General features: G+C 31.2%; 1 protein-coding gene across 1 annotated transcript; it reads right to left on the reverse strand.

Moving 5' to 3' along the window:
* Positions 1–203: 203 nt before the first annotated feature.
* On the reverse strand, positions 204–25,290 carry LOC134688295 (mitochondrial tRNA methylthiotransferase CDK5RAP1-like). The gene is made up of 12 exons (XM_063548860.1): positions 24,928–25,290; positions 20,941–21,044; positions 20,107–20,251; positions 18,883–19,011; positions 16,965–17,046; positions 16,066–16,186; positions 14,682–14,912; positions 13,918–14,071; positions 7,924–8,054; positions 1,770–1,919; positions 791–931; positions 204–377 (listed from the first exon to the last, which is right to left on the reverse strand). Exons 1-12 carry the CDS (start codon positions 25,253–25,255, stop codon positions 258–260), a joined length of 1,836 nt encoding a protein of 611 aa, XP_063404930.1. The 5' UTR covers positions 25,256–25,290; the 3' UTR covers positions 204–257.
* Positions 25,291–25,325: the final 35 nt, after the last annotated feature.

Below are 25,325 nucleotides of genomic sequence, written 5' to 3' on the forward strand. Positions count from 1 at the left end.
AGTATCTCAACAAATTTTGGTTTCAGCTTGATAAACATATCTCCGAGATTGTCTCAAAGTAACTAACCCTGAAGATGATTTAATTTGAATTGGCTGAAAGGTATTATAACAGATTGTAGAAAGTTGGTTGATATATTGACACTTACATCATTGGTAAGATTGAATAAGCATTTCTTATTCATATGTTCAAACAAAAGTTGACATGCCTTTTTACATGAATTTTATTACTGAACAAATTAAGGTGTAAACAATATCATTCATAAAGTTGATGATTGGCACAACTGTTTAGAAATTAAATTGTCTTTGTTATAAAATTCTGTCAAAGTTGTATGGTACAGAGGTATTCCATGTAAAACTTGAGAATTAGCTGATCTAACCTGAAAGTATAAAAAAATAATAAAACTACAAGGAACAACTAGTGACACTTTTTTTTCATTATGCTACATTACTTTATAATAATGTTTTCTGTACTAGTCTATCAATAAAGTGCTTTATACTGCTCTTTGAACCTTTGAACTGAAAACAAATCTGGAATTCCACAAAATTGTTTGGCTTATCTTTATTCAAAAATTCTTTTGCAGTATTTTCTTTCCACTTTCACTTAAAAGAGTGAAAAAAATTTTGACCACAAAAATTGGTATCCTACAAGTAATAATGAATCCACAGTAAGCTAAAGAAAATACAAAAGAATAGCTTGTTCACCTACAAAAATAATGTAATCCCAAAAAAGACGGATTTGAAAAAAATCTATTTTGTCATTTCTTTTAGTTTTATTTTCTGATAAGCCTACCTTAACAACAACATAGTCCCCTCTCTGTATTTTTCTTGTAGACATATCAGCACAGCCCTGTGGGATGTTGGTGTTAGGGACAATAACTTTAACATTACCATCATTTCTTCCTGCCATATCTAATGGTGATCTTTTACTCTCCTGTCAAAATTGTCAACAAATTAATATTTTTAATCTTTTCATGGTCTCAGGGATACAATGGACAATTCTGTAATTTGTCTGTTATTATAAAATATGAAAACAGCAATTTATTAATTTAATGCATCCAAAGTTGTTTTCTTGATAAACCTTAATTAGAAACATTCACAGCCAGACATTATAAAGGCAAGGATGTAAAAGAACGGACACAGCTGAAGAGCCTTATGACCAAAAGTACCTAAAAATAGCCAACTTCATCTAATATCAACTTTGCCTGAGGGAGTTGAAACGTTAAGTTTCGTTAAATTTTTAAATTTTAACTCATTAGCAGACAATTTTAGAAAGTTTGTTATAAATCATGTCAGCATGGAAGTACTGTCTACTGGGCTGGTGATACCATGGGGGACTAATAGTCAACCAGTATTGTAAAGTATAAAAACAACATGTTATCAATTTAATGCTTTCTAAGTTATTATCTGGATATACCTTGTAGAGATGTGTCAAATAGTATCAGTTTCTCCAGAAATTTCTTTTAACAATTGTCACTGTCTTTGTTTATTTCTTTAACAATCAGTAACATTTGTTATGATTAGGTTCTCAAAATGTAATCATAAGAACACATCAAAAGAATGTACTTTAAATGTTTCCAACTTATAAATAATTTAGTTCAGAAAGTTTTTCTTATAGACAACAAATTTATATGTTTCAATAAAAAAATACTTTCAGATTCATTTTTTTCCCCCACCTAATCTACCTTGTTTTTAGAAATTCCCATGAAAATGTTTACAACACAACTTCCCAACAGTTCTGTGTAAAATCAATAAAATTTAAAGAACATTACCCCTTCAATCAAAATTAACTGAATGCTACCAATTTCGTTCAGATTTAACTTCAATGCCTCTTGTCTAAACAAATCTCTCAACTGTAAGTGTCGTCTGCTCTTCACATCATCTGGTACATTATCTTTAAGTCTATGGTAGGCACTTGTCTTCTACAGTGAAAAATTGAAAAGCTTTGGTAACAAAATGTCGATGACCTTGATTTTTATCTGTAAATTCAGAATTTATTGTGATGTTGGGGGTTTTTTTTTGCAAAAATATGTGACAGGGTTTTAATTGCAATAATTTAAACTATCATTTTGAATTTTTTTATATGAATTAAACAGGATTTTTCTCAATATCCCAAAAAAATCATTTTAGTTTGAAATGAAAAATTGCAATATAGAATGCACACAATAATTACTTAACTAACAGTATCTGATTTATAAAATCTAAAAATGCTGTAAAAAAAAAAATCATATTATAAGAAAGAATTGTCCCATTCCACTACCCCTAATTTGTTTAAACCTCCCCTCCACTTTTCCCAAAAAAAAATCTTTCCCTCAAGATATGGTCTTAAGGTGAAGGAACAGTAAATGGGCTATGTTGCAGATTTTGCTAAAAATTTGTATACAACCTTGGCTTGCTGAACTACAACTGAAAATCGAAAAAATAATACATTTATCTTTTTTATTATCTGAAAAATTGCAGATTGATTTCTTTTAATATGGGTGAATATTTTTTATAGAAAGCACATAAAATCGGCGAAAAACCTTCTAAAATGTGTCTTAAAATCGCCAAATTTCTAATTCTACTCCATAGATTTTTCTTAAAAAACTATATATTGTTGACACATAAATTTCTGTTTTAATGATATAAAATAATCATAGGGTCACCGACTTCGTTTTTTGTCTAATAATCAATTTGTTACCTTGTTGGTAGTGAAAAACGTCAAAAATCAACGTAAATACGGCCTGCAACGCGATAACTTTACGATTATTTCGACGTTTTGTTGGATTTTTTCACAAAGAACGCAACTTTGAAGATGTATACCTTAAAAACGAAGTCGGTGACCCTATCTTTATTTTGCATCATTATAACGGAAATTTATGTATCGACAACATATAGTTTTTTAAGAAAAATCTATGGAGTAGAATTTGAGATTTGGCGATTTTAAGACAAATTTCAGAAGGGTTTTCGCCGATTTTATGTGCTTTCTATACAAATGTTTACTAATTTTGTGAGAATTCAATCAGTTATATTTCAAATGATGATTGAGATGAATACAATATTTTTTCGATTTTCAGTTTAAGTTCTTTGAGTCAGAGTTGTATGCCAAATTTTACTGAAATCTGTGACATAGCCCATTTACTGTAACTTGACCTTAATATCATTTCAAATTTCCAAAAAAATTTGCAACCATAATAGCCCATTTAAATACATCATGAAAGCCTTAAAATAGATATGACATACATAATCATGGCTAAAATCAAATTACCATCATCATTTTTAAAATAGTAACTTCTAAAAGTAAACTGACAGCTAATCACCTCAAGACAATACAACATTTCTTTATACATAATTTTAAAGCAGTGTAAGGGAGGTTATTGTCAATGTTGGTTTTGAAATAATTACCTTACACTGCTTAATTATGTTTTGTACTAAAGCTATTGTCCATTGACCAGGAAACCCTTGTTTGCCCATAATTCCTCAACGGTAATTAGAGCCATAACACCCCAAAGCCAATTCTTGCCATCCCTTTGTGGTATGGAAACTTGTGGTATAATTTCAGTCCCTTATTCATAAACTGTTGGGACCATTACCCCCAAAATCAATCCCAACCTTCCTTTTGTAGTCAAAAACCTTGTGTCAAAATTTCATAGATTTTAATTTACTATACAAGTTATTTTTCAGAAACAAAATGTCTCTTAGTCCAGCAACTAAGTCCAATATTTTGGGACAATTCATCACTTTATGGTAAAAGCATGAAACTTTTCACAGTGTTAGTTATGATGCTTATCAACATTTTTGGATATGGAGCCATCAAAAAAAATTCCACAATGGCCGCCAATTTCAAAATGGCCGCCAACAGTCATGAAGCAGAGTTCAAAAGTATAGTTTAATTTAACATTTGAAAATAAAAGCACAAAACTTTGCATATTGCTAACTATGATGATTATAAAATCTTTTCTGAATATGGAACAATAAAAAAAAGTTCAAAATGGCCACCAACAGTCATGAGGCAGAGTCCAAAAATATGGTATAATTTATCATTGAAAATAAAAACACAACACTTTGCATATTGCTAGTTATGGTGCTTATTAATCTTTAATGAATATGGAACAATCAAAATAATTCCATAATGGCCGACAAATTCAAAACGGCCGCCAACACTCATGAGGCAGAGTCCAAAAAAAAATAGTATAATTGATCATTTGAAATTAAAAGCAAAAAACTTGGCATATTGCTAGTTATGATGCTAATTATTTTTTTCTGAATACGGAACAATCAAAAATAATTGCTTAATGGCCGACATATTTAAAATGGCCGTCAAAAGTCTTATTATCAGAAACTATATCGTGTATATCTAGAAAGCTATATAATAATCAACAAATATTTGTGCTCTGCAAAAGTTTCAGGATTTCAGGTCGTCAAATATTAAATTACATACTTTTTGTTTGTCTTTTTAACTTTTTCGATTCAAGCGTCACTGATACATCATTTGAAGACGAAACACACGTCTGGCATACAGAAGTTATATACAAGGAATATATAAACTAATTTACGATCATATTTCTTACATATGGCTACTGAAAAGACGTTCAGGGTATCAAGTGTAGAATATGACAAACCAACTAAGTTAAATAATATTGATATTGCAAATTGCATCCTATGCCAAGAAATAATAGATGAAAAAAGTATATGCCCATTTGATTCTAAACGTCTCAATGTTGGTGATGGTCATCAATCTTTAGCTGAAAATATTTAGAAGTTTCATGAATTACGATTGATGCCTGAAGGCATTAATGTGTGCATTGAAAACTTATATTTATATGAGGGATCTGGAAAAGCACAGTATTTCATTGACCAAAAGGCAAGTTGGCACAAATCTTGCAACTTGAAACTGAACAGGACAAAGTTGGATAGAGCAGAAAAACCAACCTCACATGAGAGAATAGATGATAAAGCAACCACATCTAAAAGAAAACTAGACATAGCCTCTCCGTTCAGTCCACCAGTAAGCCGTCTGTGTGCTTTTTCTGTAATGAAAATGGCCAAGAAGCCCTTCATGAGTCCTCAACGTTTGGACAGGATACACGTGTGAGAGAATGAGCAGTAAAATTAAATGACACGTTGTTACTTTCAAAGTTAAGTGCTGGTGATCTAATTGCAAAGGAAGCAAAGTACCACTCTAAATGTTTTGTTTCCTTATATAATCGTGCATCTCAAATTGAAATGAAAAATGATAATGTTGAATCTAAGAAGGAAAGTCAAATCCATGGTATTGCATTTTCAGATTGTCAGATCTATGTAAACTTTATACGGAAAGAATAATATGTCTAGGTGCAGATGTTTCATCTCGAGTGAATAGTACACGACTAAAACACAGAATTGTAATTTCCCTAACTTAGATGCTTACAAACAAGGTCTTGAAAACATTCTTGCTTTCAAAGATGACATTGGTCCCGCATTGAAGAGAGTCTGCTTAGAAGACTTTGATAATGAGTTTGTCAACATATCAAAAGCAGCTACGTTTGCTCGTAAAGATATTTTCGCATCAAATTCAGAATTTAAAGGAACCTTCCCAAAGGGATATCAGGAAGCTTATGTACCCCAGTCATTGCTTACTTTGGTCAGTATGATTCAATTTGAACCCAACATTCAGGATCATTCATATTCTCAGTCGACATTAACAATAGCACATCTTCTGATGTATAGGTGTACAAAGAAACTATCCAACCGTCACATGAAAGATCATGAACCTCCAGTTTGTGCTTATTTGGGAATCATGATCCATGTAATACTAGCAAACGTGATCTAGTAGATACTTTCTTCAAACTTGGACTGCCTGTCTCCTACGACCGATTGTTAGAAATTTCTACTTCCATGGCCAAGGATGCTTGTCGTCGTTATTTCAAAGAAGGTATTGTTTGCCCTACCAATCTATTACAAAATGTATTTACTTCATCTGCTGTAGACAACATTGATCACAATTCAAGCAATATCTCGTTAAAAGATTCATTCCATGGTACAGGTATATCTTTATTCCAACATATTTCAGAGGATGTTCAAGGCGTTGTTCAAACATTTGACCAATCTGAACCTGTGTTGAAATGCCAGTCAAAGAGAGTGTCTCTTTTACCAGAGAGTTATTCAAATCTTCCACCAGCTGTACTAATATTCATCAAACCAGATATCCCAATAGTTGAAGGAGAACTTTCAATTGATATGTCCTCATTCCCAGCTGCATTAAAAGGGGAATTCAAATGACTGAACAGCTGTGGATAGCTTTTGGCACTGGAAAGAACTTTCTATATATTTCAATTTATGGATTGTGCCTTGCTCTAGGACCATTGAAATTGAAAGACTTTCCACTGTTCCATTCATTTAATAGTTCTGACACAGTCTCAGCTTTTTCTGGGAAAGGTACGAAATCAGCTTGGGATACATGGTTCGTATATGAGGAGTTGTCAGAACCATTTCTGCAGGTTATTGAAAATCCAAATGAAGTGGAAATTTAAAAGTGTTAAAAGTAATAGAACGATATGTTGTGCTTTTGCGGTCTAGTACAGCTAATATGGTGAATGAGTTTAGAAAACAGTTATTCACGCAGAAGACAAGAACAATTGACAATATTCCTCCATCACGAGATGCACTTCTTCATTGAACATACGAAACGTGCAGCTTACCAAGGTAGTGTTATTTGGCGTAATAGTGTTATTTGGCGCAATTGTTTAGTTGCAAATTCAAGTATGCCATCACCAGATTTATTTGGTTGGCAAAAACTTGATGGTACTGGGGTACCATTCTGGTCTGTGCTTGCTGAAGCTTCAATGTCATGCCAAGAGTTCATCCACTGTGGATGTAAGAAAGGATGTATAGGAGCATGTAAATTTTTGAAAGCAGCAGTGAAATGCATGTAGCATTATGCAACTGCTCATCGGACTGTGAAAGAGAAACTGATCGTGACTGTGCTTTCTTTTGATTTCCCTGCATTTGTATCATATTTTAATTATAATTTTAATCTGTTGTTATGTTAAATAGTTACTTGTGAGTTTTTTTTTTTATTTCTTATCTCATTTCTAAAAAGAAATACTCTTTGCACTGATTCAATACTGCATATGTTGGGTTTTTTTTTCATTTCAGGAAAATTGTGAAATTTTCTAAGGTCATTACCTGTAACTGTGAAAAATAAGAACTCGTCGAAGACGCCATTTTGAACTGTATCGGCCATTTTTATTTCATAGTTAATGTCACCTGTTACATTAAATAATAATATGTTTGTATATAAGTGCTTGTATTGAAATAAATTATCCATTATTTTTTAATCATTTATATACCATATTTAAAAACAAACGTCAAATTTGTACATTTTAAACGGCTCCATTTTGAATATTTCCACCATTTTGAAAATATTATCTATGCACCCAGGCATTAATGATACATTGTAGGCCTTTGTCAATATAAAATGATCAGTTTCGCGGAGTTGGTAACTTTCTGTCACACAATGATGGTGTATACATACGAATACTGTCAAACTTAGACATTTTGACGCGCCATTTTGAATTTGGACGCCATTTTGATGATTTCTGAATTATTTATAAGGTTTAAAAAAAACAATAATTGACATATCTTTATTGTATTTCCTTAAGTTTGTGACATCTTCTGAACACATTAAAATTGGAAGACTTCATTAAGTGAATTATTTTATACTAATGTCGGCCATCTTGAATTTGGCGGCCATATTGTATTTTTTTTTCGTGGCTCCATATCTGAATTTTGTCTTTACCCCTTAATCTTTCACTATGCCAAGTTTCATGCTTTTACCATAAAGTGATCAATTATTCTGATATCCGCTGGACTATCTGGGCGACAAGAACAACAATGATGTGATACCAATATATGACTGCAAATATATTTTGGGGTCGTATAAAAACTGAAGCACATAATACTAACTTGTCTCATGCTGTAGGGGAAAGAATAGACCACATGATATTTTACTTCCTTCATTAATGAAACTGTATCTTCATGCTCCAATTCTGTTTCTTCACAAAAACCAGCAATAAAATCACTGGATAAATACACATCTGAAATAAACAATTAAAGTGCTTGTTAGCACAGAAGGGTAAAGATTGCCTTAATTTATCAGTGGGAAGTAAAATTAAATATTGCATTTTCAACTAGATATCATTGAGATGGGAGCCATCTCTGTGGGCCCCGCTGTCAATAATGTGGGGTAAATAAGTTGTATGGATAATCTGATATGAAGCATTATTTGAAGTTATTACATAGTCTCACATGTGATTTTAATCTAAGATTTTAAGTTAAAACTGATAAATATTCTCAACTTACTTTCATAGTATAATAGTGATATGACTGCATGATGTGAACTCATTGTTGACTACTCTAAGGTGACTTCTGGATATATGGATTGATATTTGAACCAAATGTTTAAAGGTGCTGCCCAATTGATATTTGTCACATATTTTTAGAATTATGCTTTCAATATATTATGACCCACCAAGTATAAAGTATGAAATATTTAGGGTTCTCGAGAGGTAGAGCAGACACAATTTGTTAAGAACAACGAACGGATGGACAGACCCACAGACTGACCTTTGACCTAGGATGCATACATTATGACACACCCTCTGGTGTTGGTTAAAATGGATGTCAAGTATAAACTTTGAAATCATAAGGGTTCTCAAGATATAGAGCGGACACGGTCTTCACCAAAGGACACAGGGTTGTCAACTGAAACTAAAGTTTTTGACCTTGACCTTTGACCTAGGAAGTTGTTCATACATCATGACACACCCTCTGGTGTTGGTTAAAATGGATGTCAAGTATAAACTTTGAAATCATAAGGGTTCTCAAGATATAGAGCGGACACGGTCTTCACCCAAGGACACAGGGTTGTCAACTGAAACTAAAGTTTTTGACCTTGACCTTTGACCTAGGAAGTTGTACATACATCATGACACACCCTCGGGTGTTGGTTAAAATGGATGTCAAGTATAAACTTTGAAATCATAACGGTTCTCAAGATATAGAGCGGACACTAAAGTGTTACGGACGGACAGACGGACGGACAGACGGACAGACTGATCACTATAGGGAGACCCGCCTTAGGCGGGGCCCTAATAAAGCATATATTCAACTAAAAATCAGGACAATTGAAGATAACTCCAATTTTAAAGACAACTTTAACAATGACATCATTTATATTTTTAGAATAGATAATAGATTCCTACACCATGCAAAAGGGCAGGTGTAACATCATTTTGTGACTTGAATATCTGAGCACATATTACATTTATGAATTTCTGAAAATGTGCATTGATAGCATGTAGATTGTTAGGATCAATGCACTATTTTTTTGTGTATCAAAAAGGTAGTGATAAGCCTTATAAGATTTCTTTTTTTTTAAATGTATTTTAGATTCAAGGATTGTATGTTTATTATCCCTAGATCACTGGTTTTTGAAAAGGTTAATACTCTATTTAAGATAAAAGATTTAATACAGCAAAAATGAGATGGTCATCTATACATCATAAGCAAGGTATATTCAAAATAACCATCAAAGAGAGCTCATAAACAAATGACATAAACCTATAATTAGTTCCCATTAAGATGACATAATCCCTAACTCTTTTATTGTAGCTGATATTGTCATCTTCAATAACAATCCAGTTATGTCTTATTTCATTTATTTCTTTGGTAAAACTCAATATTTACAACATGTACACTAAACAAGTTAATGAACAAAGCTGAACAAAACTGGATCTGACATCTTCAGTCTATAAGTATACACCCAAAACTCCACACCATTTATATTATTCCACCAAATAACTGACAAGGGGCATTAATTTAATTTTTTTTTAGGTAGAATGCCCTTAATTAAAAAAAAAAGCTACAGATAAACATAAACTAGAGGCTCTAAAGAGCCTGTGTCGCTCACCTTAGTCTATGTGAATATTAAACAAAGGAAGCAGATGGATTCATGACAAAATTGTGTTTTGGTGATGGTGATGTGTTTGTAAATCTTACTTTACTAAACAGTCTTGCTGCTTACAATTATCTCTATCTATAATGAACTTGGCCCAGTAGTTTCAGTGAAAAGTGTTAATAAAAATTTACAAATTTTATGAAAATTGTTAAAAATTTACTATGAAGGACAATAACTCCTTAGGGGGGTCAATTGACCATTTCGGTCATGTTAACTTATTTGTAAATCTTACTTTGTTGAACATTATTGCTGTTAAAAGTTTATCTTTATCTATAATAATATTCAAGATAATAACCAAAAACAGCAAAATTTCCTTAAGATTACTGATTCAGGGGCAGCAACCCAACAACATGTTGTCAGATTCATCTAAAAATTGTACAGCAGATAGTTATTGATCAGATAAACAATGTCACCCAATGTCAGATTTGCTCTAAATGCATTGGTTTTTGAGTTATAAGCCAAAAACTGCATTTTACCTCTATGTTCTATTTTTTGCTGTGGGGCCATTTTGATTTGATAGCCGGGTCACTGGACACATTTTTTTTAACTAAATACCCCAAGGATGATTGTTGCCAAGTTTGGATTAATTTGGCCTAGTAGTTTCAGAGGAGAAGATTTTTGTAAAAGATAACTAAGATTTACTAACTAGAGGCTCTTAAGAGCCTGCGTCGCTCACCTTGGTTTATGTGAATATTAAACAAAGGAAGCAGATGGATTCATGACAAAATTGTGTTTTGGTGATGGTGATGTGTTTGTAAATCTTACTGTAATAAACTGTCTTGCTGCTTATAATTATCTCTATCTATAATGAACTTGGCCCAGTAGTTTCAGTTGAAAATGTTAATAAAAATTTACCAATTTTATGAAAAGTGTTAAAAATTGACTATAAAGGACAATTACTCCTTAGGGGGTCAATTGACCATTTTGGTTATGTTGACTTATTTGTCAATCCTACTTTGCTGAACATTATTGATGTTTACAGTTTATCTCTATCTATAATAATATTCAAGATAATAACAAAAAACAGCAAAATTTCCTTAAAATTACCAATTCAGGGGCAGCAACCCAACAAAGGGTTGTCCGATTCGTCTGAAAATATCAGGGCAGATTGATCTTGACCTGATAAACAATTAAACACCTGTCAGATTTGCTCTAAATGTTTTGGTTTTTGAGTTATAAGCCAAAAACTGCATTTTACCCCTATGTTCTATTTTTAGCCATGGCGGCCATCTTGGTTGGTTGACCGATTCATGCCACACATTTTTTAAACTAGATACCCCAATAATGATTGTGGCCAAGTTTGGATTAATTTGGCCCAAAGTTTCAGAGGAGAAGATTTTTGTAAAAGATAACTTAGATTTACGAAAAATGGTAAAAAATTGACTATAAAGGGCAATAACTCCTAAAGGGGTCAACTGACCATTTCGATCATGTCGACTTATTTGTTAATCTTACTTTGATGAACATTATTGCTGTTTACAGTTTATCTCTATCTATAATAATATTCAAGATAATAACCAAAAACAGCAAAATTTCCTTAAAATTACCAATTCAGGGGCAGCAACCCAACAAAGGGTTGTCTGATTCGTCTGAAAATTTCAGGGCAGATAGATCTTGACCTGATAAACAATTAAACCCCCATGTCAGATTTGCTCTAAATGCTTTGGTTTTTGAGTTATAAGCCAAAAACTGCATTTTACCCCTATGTTCTATTTTTAGCCGTGGCGGCCATCTTGGTTTGTTGACCGGGTCACGCCACACATTTTTTAAACTAGATACTCCAATTATGATTGTGGCCAAGTTTGGTTTAATTTGGCCCAGTAGTTTCAGAGGAGAAGATTTTTCTAAAAGCTAACGACGACGGACGACGGACGATGACGCCGGACGCCGGACGCCAAGTGATGGGAAAAGCTCACTTGGCCCTTCGGACCAGGTGAGCTAAAAATGGTTAAAAATTTACTATAAAGGGCAATAACTCCTACAGGGGTCAACTGACCATTTCGGTCATGTTGACTTATTTGTAAAGCCTACTTTGCTGAACATTATTGCTGTTTACAGTTTATCTCTATCTATATATATTCAAGAAAAATAACCAAAAACAGCCAAATTTCTTTCAAATTACCACTTCAGGGGCAGCAACCCAACAAAGGGTTGTTCGATTCATCTGAAAATGTCAGGGCAGATAGATCTTGACCTGATAAACAATTATACCCCATGTCAGAATAGCTCTAAATGCTTTGGTTTTTGAGTTATAAGCCAAAAACTGCATTTTACCCCCATGTTCTATTTTTAGCCAGGGCGGCCATCTTGGTTGGTTGACTGGGTCAGGCCACACATTTTTAAAACTAAATACCCTAAAGATGATTGTTGCCAAGTTTGGATTATTTTGGGAATGTGAACATACACAATTATTATTAGAACAGATTGAAAATTGGTTTCTAACCAATGGAATTAGTGTACTTTTTAAAAAAGAAGTTTTTTTGTTTGGTAACACTGCAAAAATATCAAAAGGCAATGCAGAAAATACTATTTTTCTTACCATAAAGCAATATATTTATAATTCCGGATGTTTTAAAAAACAACTGACAATAAACTCAGTAAAAGAAAAGATAAAATATGTGTATGCAATGGACAAAAATATTGCTATGAAAAACAAATGTGAACATCAGTTTCTCAGAGAATGGAATGCTTTTGATATATTACTTAGCATGCTTAGTTAAGTACAAAAATGTATATACATGTTATAAATGAAAATGCTGTATTTACTATACTAAAATAGAATTCAATTTCTAGATGAATTATATTGAAAACTCACCACACTATTCTCTCTCGCTCTCTTTCTCTTTCTATCTCTCTCTCTCCGGTGTTCAAACTGCTTTACTCTTTATCTTATATTTGTATATTTAAAAAAAAAATTAAAAAAAAATTGCTTCCTAATAGAAAGATGTATTGATTAGATAATATCTATAGATTTATATATTATATATTGCTATTATATTTGTGTATATTATGTTGTAAATTGGAAGTTATAAATAATAAAAATAAAAAAAAAAAAAAAAAAAAAAAAAAAAAAAAAGTTTGGATTAATTTGGCCCAGTAGTTTCAGAGGAGAAGATTTTTGTAAAAGATAACTAAAATTTACGAAAAATGGTTAAAAATTGACTATAAAGGGCAATAACTCCTAAAGAGGTCAACTGACCATTTCGGTCATGTTAACTTATTTGTAAATCTTACATTGCTGAACATTATTGCTGTTAAAAGTTTATCTCTATCTATAATAATATTCAGGATAATAACCAAAAACAGCAAAATTTCCTTAAAATTACAAATTCAGGGGCAGCAACCCAACAATGGGTTGTCAGATTTGTCTGAAAATTTCAGAGCAGATAGATCTTGACCTGATAAACAATTATACCCAAGTCAGATTAGCTCTAAATGCTTTGGTTTTGGAGTTATAAGCCAAAAACTGCATTTTACCCCCATGTTCTATTTTTAGCCAGGGTGGCCATCTTGGTTGTTTGACGGGGTCACACCACACATTTTATAAACTAGATACCCTAATGATGATTGTGGCCAAGTTTGGTTAAATTTGGCCCAGTAGTTTCGGAGGAGAAGATTTTTGTAAAAGCTAACGACGACGGACGATGACGACGGACAATGACGACGGACGACACGGGACGACGGACGCCTAGTGATGGGAAAAGCTCACTTGGCCCTTTGGGCCAGGTGAGCTAAAAAAACAATAAAAAATATGCATAAATCATCACTTTTGTTATTAGAGCATAAATCATTAAATAAGTGCAAAATAAGAGCCAAATATAAAATAAGGTACTTGTCTTAAATATATATATAACCAATAACAGATTCAATGAAGATCTTTCTTGTACAAAGTGTTTTAGTTAAGACTGGATGTATTGATCTAAAACACCTATCCTAATTACCTGGTATCCTGTGTCTGATATGATAGACCAGGTCAAGGTAGGCCTCTCTTGTGTAGCCTCGTCTCATTCTCTGTAAAACTTCACTATTTCCACTCTGAGCAGGAAGGTGTATCTGATTACATATATTTGACCTTTCTTTTATTAAATCTAATACCTACAAAATATTCTACTAGTTATTAGAGCTTATAACAATTGAAAAAAACTTTATGCATGGGAAAAAAAAGGACCATAACATTACACAAAATTATCAACGGAACAAAATTCAAATTGAATTGTAACTTGTCATGATAAAAAAAAACACCAAATATCAAATCAATATCTTCTAACTTGAAGAAAAAATTGTGGAAAACTGATTTGCCAGACTGACCGATGGACAGACAGATCATGAGATGGATGGACTTCATCGGTAGAGGATTAATATTTAGTTTGATGAATGCTTAACAAAATTAACTTAATTTTCAATACAAAAGTCATACAAAGACAAACATGTCTACACAAACAAGAATGTGTCCATAGTACATTGATGCCCCACTTGCAACATCATTTTCAATGTTCAATGGACCTTGAAATTGAGGTAAAATCTACAATTTGGCATAAAAATCAGTAAGATCACACTCATGAACAAACAAATGGACAGACAAACGGACACACAGACCAGAAAACATAATGCCCATAAATGGGGCATAAAAAGCATGAGCAACTCAAACCTCACCACAAACCAGAAGTGAACTAATTTACAAATATTGAATTTAAATTTTATGTACCTCATCGGGGAAGTCCTTTGGATGTGGTGATGTGAACCTAATTCTCATCTCTGGGTCTATCTGTGAGACTTTATCAAGTAAATCTGAAAACCTTCTTCCCCCAGTCTTAGGTTTATATACTGTTTTGAAGCCAGCAGTCAGTTTAGTATCAATACTGTTGTGGATTGTAGAATCAGATGTATCTCTATAACTATTGACATTCTGTCCTAGTAATGTTACTTCTTTTATTCCCTGTGCAAATAAAATATATTTTTATTATGTCATTTCTCATTGTAAACTTTCAAACTTCATATGTATAAAAGAGTATAAACTATCATGAAACTAAAACAACAACATAACAAGACATGTAGGGGTCAATTTACTTATCATTGTTTATGTTGCCAGACATCAATTCTACAATAGATATAAAAAGAAAAAGACGTAGTATAATTGCCAATTACACAACTCTCCACCAGAGACCAAATGACATATAAATTAGCAACTGTAGGTCACTGTACAGCCTTCAACAATGAACAGAACCCATACTGCAAATCAGCTATAAAAGGCCTCATAAGGTTTACAAATGAAAACAGTTCAAACAAGAAAAACTAATGGCCTGATCACCAGAAATGAAATCTACACATATAAAAAAGAAGATGTGGTATGATTGCCAATGAGACAACTATCCACAAAAGACCAAAATGACACAAACATTAACAATTATAGGTCACTGTACGGCCTTCAACAATGAGCAAAGCCCATACCCCATATAGTCAGCTATAAAAGGCCCCGATAAGACAATGTAAAACAATTCAAGCGAGAAAACTAATGGCCTTATTTATGTAAAAAAATGAACGGAAAACAAATATGTAACACATAAACAAACGACAACCACTGAATTACATAGTTTGTGTCACTACAGAATATTGTTATCATTATGTCCATTTATTTCAAAGCTGTATTTGTGACCTACAGAATAATTTGAGAGAATACACAATTCATCAAACGATAAGCTTTATGGTTTTCTGAAGCTGTCAGTCCTGTCATTTGGTCTTTGAAGAAAATTTGATGCAGTGGCAATTATATAATATCTCCTTTTTTATCCTTATAACAATTTTGTAACTCATTGATCAACATACAAAATGTACCGCTAAGTAAACTGGAAATTCAGTCCATTGAACTAATGAATACTATGGAATGTAACCGTTTTTACTTTACTGTCAGAACAATACAATTTTCTATCAGGGTATCCTTTTTTTCTAAATTCAACCATGAAATTGCTAATCAACATATTTCTTCTTGCAAACATAATTTACTTTTTGAATTATATCAAACAAAGCTTTTACAAATTCTAATATTTTTATTATAGATATTGTAAATTAAATTTAACAAAGTAATTCTATACCTGATCAGACAACATTCTGACTTCGTCTAAAATAGAGGAAATGGGTCTACTCCTTTCTCTTCCACGGGTAAATGGTACAATACAGTATGAACACATATTATCACAGCCTCTCATTATTGACCTGAAAACAAAAGATTATAGGATTAACCAATTAAGTTTCATTTTTGTCAAATTCAAAAATTGCCAGAAGTAAAGAGCTTGTAATTTTAGTAGTTATTGTTGGTCACTCTGTATCATCGTGTCCATAATTGTTTTTGGTTTATTGTTTTGTACATTAATCAGACCATTTGTTTTTTTCCATTTATGACATAAATTTATGAAGACCTTATATAACTTATTATGCAGCATATGTTTTGCTCATTAGTGAATGTGTAACTTTTGCCTATAGTTTCTTACATCCGTGTCATTTTGACTCATTGGACAGTTGTCTAATTTATAGACTTACCACAATTTTTTTTTCTTATTAATACTTGTTTCTGGGAAATCAAATTTTTCCTCTCAAAAATTCAAATGAAATTTTTGAACAATTTTGGCTCAGTTTATAAAGATCATTTCCATAAAACCAGGTGCATAACTTTGTGTGTACAATCTTTTGGTGAAGTATCAGAGATTCAAGGTTGAAATATGTAGGAAGAAATTTTTATTTTTTTTCTGTCCTGTTTGCCAGATTTTTTTTACAAATGTTTATTTAAATTTTTTATGTAGTTAGATTTGTCAAAAACTATTAGATAGTATTCAACAAACATTGCAAAATTCCTCACTTCAAGCTGGATCTGCATGAAATATTTAAAATATAAAAATTATTGTTTCTACCAGTTTTTCAAAATGCACTATATGGAAAAATACCAGATGATAAAATCAGAATGGGTTTTAATTTAGACTACTTTTTAAGAACTTACACAAAAGCAGATGGTGAATTTTCATTAAGTCTGACAGGCATAATATCAGCATAAGTCTCATCTAGTGACAACAGAACATTGACTGAAAAATACAATTGTTTTCAAAATTATAAATAATATGAGGGTACATTAGGAGCTGGATTTAAAGTATGTATATAGAAATTATCTGCTGATGCAGGTAAAAAAATGAAGTATAATTGCCTTTTAAGGGCATACGATACAGTTTTGATCCTGTATTTACAAGTTCGTGAAAGTTTGCATATAGGCTATTTTTATTCCTGATTAAAACAAATATGTAATAAAAAATATACCTTCATGTGCTACTTTTTGAGTAAAATGAGGTTGACATTTTGTATATTTGCTCAAAATTTAGATTTGTGGCCGTTATTTCTTTTTTGAAAGAAAGACATAACTTTTTTGTTATAAAAGATAAACAGATTGTTTTTTGTTAAATAATCGGTAATTTCTGTATTTTATAAGTATTCTTAAAAATTATGCATTTTTTTATTAAAAAATAGCTCATATTTATCAAATGTTCATGAATTGAGGAAAATACGTCATTTTTTGCTGCATGTTTATCAAAATTTAAAAAAATCCTCTATTTACAGTTTTATAAAATTTGGGTCACATAATCTCCCTACAAAAGGAAACAAATTGCTATTTTGAAAAATAGAGGTCCATGATCTCGTTTTCAAATTAAATCAGTTTTAATGATAAAAATCAGTCGAAAAATGCATCTTTTCCCGATATGTCACAGTTTGACGTCGCAAAAATAACATTTTACGTTAGCATCGTCATGACCTCCCCTGTAACTGTATCGTATGCCCTCAATCCTGTATTTACAAGTTCGTGAAAATTTGCATATAGGCTATTGTTTACCAGATTAAAACAAATATGTAATAAAAAATATACCTTCATGTGCTACTTGTTGAGTAAAATGAGGTTGAAATGTTGTATATTTGCTCAAAATTCAGATTTGTGGCCGTAATTTCTTTTTCGAAAGAAGGACATAACTTTTTTGTTATACAAGATAAACACAAATTGTTTTTTGTTAAATAATCGGTAATTTCTGCATTTAATAAGTATCCTAAAAAAATTATTCATTTTTTTATTCAGAAATAACTCATATTTATCAAATGTTCATGAATTGAGGAAAATACGTCATTTTTTGCTGCATGTTTATCAAAATTAAAAAAATTCCTATATTTACAGTTTTATAAAATTTGGGTCACATAATCTCCCTACAAAAGGAAACAAATTGCTGTTTTGAAAAATAGGGGTCCATGAACTTGTTTTCAAATTAAATCAGTTTGAATGATAAAAATCAGTCGAAAAATGCATCTTTTCCCGATACGTCGCAGTTTGACGTCGCGAAAATGACATTTTACGTCAGCAACGTCATTAACTCCCCTGTAACTGTATCGTATGCCCTTAAATACAAATCTTCTGATTATTTATGTTTTGTTTTTTGGGGAATGCTGTTTGTTTGACATTAATTATAAACATCTTTTTTTGCCTCAGGTTCATCAGTACTAACAGATAGTCAAATTATTTAACTTATCTTTCCACTATATATTAATTACATGTATCATTCTTTCAGACATATGTGCATATTAAAAATAACCTAGTAAAAAGGTTCATTTGATATGTTGGGAAAGCAAACTATTTCTATATGTTCAATTTCAAAACATTCTTTAATAGCCGGCTGTACAGTATCATTTCTCATTGCTGAAAGGTTGCTTATAATTGCGTATATATCCACTTCATCTGAACTCTAGTGACTACTTGTTTTGCATCTTCTGATTTTCAAATATTAATTTATTTGGGACATTAGGGCTTGCGAAAGATGTTTTGTATCTTACCAAAGATGACCTGATGACCTCTAATTTTTGTATTATAATAAGCATAACTAGTATACCTGCAGTCTGCCCTGACTCAGTAACAGCTAACATTCTGGGTAAATCTTTATAGGCATCAGGACCACACACCAAATCCACCATTTTCTCTTGTTCCAAAATCTTGGACTTTAATCTTTCTGCCATACAGCCTGGGGGATAAAATAGAAGAAAAAAATAAAATTATGAACAGAAAAACTGTAAATTCAGATATCATTGTGATTTTTAGAGAATAATTACTGCGATTTCAGGAAAATCTGAATATGTATTAGATATTAGAATGTGATTTCTTATTATTGCAATACCAATTACATCTCCTTTTAGCATTAATAATATCACCACTATAATTTCATTAAAAGATGTCCAACAACAAAATTTGACAATTTGACAGTTTAACACTTGAAAGTACATTGTACTGCATACTTGACCTAAATGGCAGGCTATCACATTCTGCTTGACTTATAACTTACATATTTTTCTACATTGGTTAGAGGTATAGGGGGAGGGTTGAGATCTCACAAACATGTTTAACCCCGCCGCATTTTTGCGCCTGTCCCAAGTCAGGAGCCTCTGGCCTTTGTTAGTCTTGTATTATTTTTATATTAATTTCTTGTGTACAATTTGGAAATAAGTATGGCGTTCATTATCACTGAACTAGTATATATTTGTTTAGGGGCCAGCTGAAGGACGCCCCCGGGTGCGGGAATTTCTCGCTACATTGAAGACCTGTTGGTGACCTTCTGCTGTTGTTTTTTATTTGGTTGGGTTGTTGTCTCTTTGACACATTCCCCATTTCCATTCTCAATTTTATACTATGGGTCTGATGTTATGTATTAATATACAATGTACCATATAAAGGGATAAGTTTGACTAATTCTATTTTAAATCAAAACCATACTTCATAGCCTCCTTCTGTAGACTGTAATCTTCTTGATATTACATGTATTGGCTCCCTTAACATAAATTTCTGATCAATGGTTAAATATCTCTAAATCTCATCTAGTTTTTTTTATCATAGTTTGATATTCACAATTATTTATTAGCCTAGAAAAAACCTTGTTGACAACTTATGAGTTTTGACATCCTTTAATGTTTTGAAGGACTGTCTGATTGTACTGATACATCTTTATTCAAATCTTGGTACATGTAGTTTTTTGAAAATGTATTTCCAGCAAATTATGAATAACATTTTGATTTAAACCTATAATTTGCTCATTCATGTGTGAATTAATAAAATTTCTACCCACCTAAAATACCAATTTTCAATGGTGGTAAATTTTCGGAATTTCTCTGCCTTTTTTTCTTATACTGTTTGAGAATATTCAATTTTCTCCATATCTTTTGTTCGGCACCATCTCTAATAGAACATGTCATCATGAGTATTACATCTGCCTTGAATGAAAGAGAGATAATTAAGGCCATCCTCCCAAATAGTTTAGGCCATCATCTTAAATAAGTGTACAAAACATCTCATTTCAGTAAGCTGTTTTTTATAGCCCTGATTATATGAACCCCAAACTATATAGTTTAAGGATAAAATGAAGGAGTAAGTTTCAGCATACAAAAATGAAATAATACAAATCAAAATGATTTCGACTAAAAACTATTAATTAAGTTTTAACTGTAATATCCTTGAAATAAGACAAATGACAAAAGTTGGTACTAGGTGTGCTATTCTTGCAGGCCCATCTCTATGTTTATTAAAGGAAACACTAACATGACTTAAAAAAAACACTTTTTTATGTGATGTTTTCACAACCTTTCTTTTAAATTTAAGTATAACATAAACAGATATAAAATAGAAATCCTAATTTAAAAGTTGAAAAACGGCAGCACCTCTGAAAATCAATTACAATTATTAACTTCATAGCCAAATACTAAATAAGTCCATACTGCAGAAGCAGAGAAATGTGCAATTTCAAACTTCTTTCTTTTTAAAGAAAAAGTCAAGATTTATTTCCATCATCTTTGGGAGATTTCATGCATGAAAAAATTACTTTAACAGCCCTTCATATTTATAAATCAAAATTAATTAGTTATCAAAAACCAAACTTAAATAGTTTTGACAGTTGGATATTTACCTGCCCTAGCTCTGTAGTCCTTGTGTACCCACTGTTTTTCAACACCGACCACGAGATCTCTACATCATTTACGTTCATCTGACATCCATGTACATCGAAGTAAACTGAAAGAAGAAATACATAATATCAGCTAACATCCATGAACATCAAAGTAGAAATATACAATGAAAAAATACTGCATCTTCATATGCAAAATCTATTTATAAATAGAAACCACAAAGCATATATTTGAGTTGACATTTTTCAAATAATTTGAATGTGTGTCATACATGTAGTATTTGTCATTTCAAAGTTTCATAATCATTGGATATTTTTATATATAAATCTAACTACCTTCTGTATCCATACCTGCCAACTGTCACTATTTGCGGGTGATTTCCCCCATGGAAGCTCCAAGATGGAAATTTTGAAAGAGCAATTTTATCCACAATCTTAAACAAAACAGTTAATTTTATAATTGCTTTAGGCTATTAAAAGTATGAAGAAGCCAAAACACAACATTTAAATGTATTTGAAGCCCCCTTTGAAGGTTTTTTGGGACCACAAGAGTCCTCTTGCACGAAAAACTCCCATGGGCATTTTGAAAAGTTGGCAGGTATACGTGAATCACTATTTCTCCTTTAAATTTTAGTGAATTTTCTTCATATTCCTAAATTGTGTAAGAATAACAAATTATCTTTCTGGTAATTTTTTTTATTATTTTTTCTTATTTTGAAAGGTAACATCTATGACATCCACCAGGTCCACCTGTTTTGGTTTCTGCTTTAGCAAGTGAACAATTTATTACAATCATTGACAAATATCTTTTGATACTTTTTTCAATTGATTAATAAATACATGAAATAACGTATTTCATATATGATTACCAAAATTCAAGTGTTGTTTTTTAATTTAACTACAATTCTGGACAAAAGGAAGATAACTCTATTTTTAAAGATGACTTTAACATTTGACATTATTGAATAAAGATATAATTTGTTTTTAGCACCTTGCAAAAGTAATTTTCTTTATCAGGGTTAATAGTTCCAAAAATAAATGTATTGAAGGGTTGTTTATTTTATTTTTTTTGATGCAGGAAGGCATCAAAGCAAAAAAAAAGCCTTTCAAGACGACATTATTTTATGAGTAGAGCAAGCAGAAATGCAAGTCAAGCTAGCTCAAAGGGTCTATTCAAGAATGAGGATGCCACATTCCTAATTGTTATCAGATGTTTTATGTCATGTATGCACATAGTGATAAGATCCATATATATTTGTGTTCCAAACTTGAAAGGACCCCTTTCATTGACAATATTGGAAACTAATTTACTCAAAATATTTGAGTGTCTGTTTTCTCAAATAAACATCAATGAAATTGGTGCAGAGTTGGAGAAATGACAAACTACTCAATACACATAATACACCTTGTGGATATTTGGATGTCTGTCCCAGTTGACCTGATCAGAATCTGCCCAACAATCACTTTTCCATGGTGGTGCCATTTATTTTATATTAGACGTCAAAATTGTATTGGAACTGAACATTTGTGATCTTAATTAAGCCATGATGAAAATAGTGAAAAAAGATACAGGTATATTTAGGGCTAGACCAAATAATCATGAGGTCTTGTATACTATCATAATTTTTGTGCTTTGATGCCAAAAAAATTTAATAGCATATTTTGCAAGACGTGGAGACTGTAAACTCATGCAGCTACAGTACAGCCTGTGACTTCCTCTTAGTTATGTCCACCCTCTTGCATGGTCAACATCCAATGGTGAACATTTATTGGGGTATTCAATATTGAGATGTTGGCCATTTATTGGGGGTCATAAATCATAGGCAGATTTTTTATCTAATTATGTTACCTGTTAAAATCAATCAGGGTTGAAGTTTTCAGCTGGTATGTTTCATTAAAATTTACCTGTACAGGTAACTTGGGTTTCTTTTAAAATTGACATTTCACCTTTTTTGGAAATGTAGAATAAAATATTGTTTTTGTCTGTTAATTTATTATTATTTTTTTGTCTTTCATGTCTTTAATTATATTTAATTTTTTAATTGGTTTTTTTTTCATATTTGTATGTTTTTTTTCTTATTCTTTTAATTTCTTCTTAGTAAGAATCTTGAGTAGAAATGGCAAAAAGTCAAAGCTAAAGTTATTGACTAGCATTTAAAATAAACAGACTTTTAATAATTGTTTTTTTAAGTAAAAGGTTAATATAAATGTACATAATGCACATTGTATTCAATTGTTTGTTAACATTATTAAATGAGTCATTACTATTAATAATAACTAATAATCATGCAAGTGATATTTCAAATTAAAAAAATTAAAGTAATTAAACAATTTTATGATCAATATCAATCCTTTTACAATAGATTTTGATAACATCTAATATTATTCAGGAAAACTACAAGTATCATTATATGGTTTAGGAAAAAACTAATTTTGTTCATCTAAATTTTCTTCAAATCTCAAAACAAGAGTTGTGCACAAACAATCACCGTCAAAACTTATTTTCCAAATGCCCACCTAGTTCTCATCATATTTTGATAAATGTTCATTAAAAATGCTAATCATAATGAAAAATGTTCTTATATATCTGAATCAAGTGAATCTTATGAAAAGAAATTATTTAAAGAAATTGTCTTGAAACTTATTAAATATGTTATCTTCAGTTTGGTTAATTTCTTTCAAAATTTGTCTCCAGAAAAAAAAGTGCATTTCTAAAGATGGTGTCACTTTTTAAAATGGTCTTATTAATTAAATCAATTTTTTTTCCCGTGTATTATATTGTCGTGTATTATATTGTCGATAGTGCTGGACTGGCATGGTACATATTCTTGGTATACGTTTACAAAGAATATTTAAATCAACCTAGGCCTTTTAGATAAAGTTAATAATTGCAGGGACTTGAAAGAAATAGGACTTTTAAAGTCCTTAATAAAAAATGAATATAAAGAAAAATCTAAAAATTAAAACTTAAGATATTAACTATATTAAAACTTGATTGTGTCAATAGGTAGAGAATTTTTGGTCATAATTTAGAAATAGAAAAATAGTGGACAATATAAAATACATAGAAAGGATAGAATGTATAAACTGTGCCTCTTGTAGGTCAATGGAGAACACCTTTTCCTCGATTGTAAATTTAACAAAACAACTTTGAGATAATCCATTTTGAAAATTATTTACCTTCTCATTATAATGTCTCAAGAACAAAAAGTAAAAGAAAGGCTTAACCTCTAAAACATGGATCATGTTTAAAATATCATATGACAATAAAAATATTATCAAATTTTGCTGTAATAAATATTTCTAATACTTATAAATATTTTATTCAATAAAGAAATAATGAATTGCCTAAATTTTATTAAGCATAAGTCCTAAAGACAATCTTAATCATATGTTAAACAATATTGAATGCAGATCAGTCTATCTACAATTATTTACCATTTTGATTTTAGAAAATTAATTTGAGAAACACCTTGTCAATTGAAAAAGGCAGGCATTGTAAATGTTTGCAGTATATTTGAAAATGATATTCATTTATTCTTCACTACCATGCCTACCAAAAAAAAGACTTAAAAAAAAATAACTTTAATTTATCAAAAATTATTTATAAGGTATAATATCAAAACAAGTAGTCAGGACAAATTAATTTTTAACTAGTTTTATTATTTCATTTTATTTTTGAATTTCTTGTCATAATCACAATTATTAAATTTGACAAACACATACATGTATATTTTACCTGAGACACCTGACCTGTAAGTTATATAATTTTAACACTTCAATGCATTCAAGATTTCCCTTTATCCTTGACTAGTTTTTGAGTAATACCTTGTGTATTAAAAAGCAACAGGGGGTAAGATGATGAACATATAGGGCCACCATGGTGAACTTATTTTTTATGGCCACCATTAATAAGATAAAGTCACAGGTAGTACTGTAATTAGGTCAAGGATTCATAAAAATTTTCAGATCATTTTATAGCCTGCATGCCTTTTCGATTTTGTCCATCCAAAGTAGACTTGCTGATATAAGACGGCAAAGAAACTGTAGTTGTTCCAGTTGTTTGTACATTCTGATTCTGAAGAACACTGGACTGGTTTGCAATAAAATGTTCTAATGAAGGTCCAGATTTAAAACTTGTTTTTATGTGATCATTTTTAAGCTCTTCGTTGACATTTGATATAGTTTTGGTGGTGTTAGTCTTGGAACTATGTGAAATTAGTCTTCTTTTCAAGATGCAAAACAAATTTCTGCGAGCTGAGTTTGATTTAGGGTTTAAAACTTGTGAAAGACAAATCTGTCCATTTCTTATTGCCATTTTTGTATAATTTCGGAGCTTTCATCAATTTGATTGATAAAATCCGAGAAATCTTATCTGTTTTGTTGTG

The sequence above is a fragment of the Mytilus trossulus genome, chromosome 10 (genome assembly GCF_036588685.1).
Source record: "Mytilus trossulus isolate FHL-02 chromosome 10, PNRI_Mtr1.1.1.hap1, whole genome shotgun sequence".
NCBI classification, from domain to species: Eukaryota; Metazoa; Mollusca; class Bivalvia; order Mytilida; family Mytilidae; genus Mytilus; species Mytilus trossulus.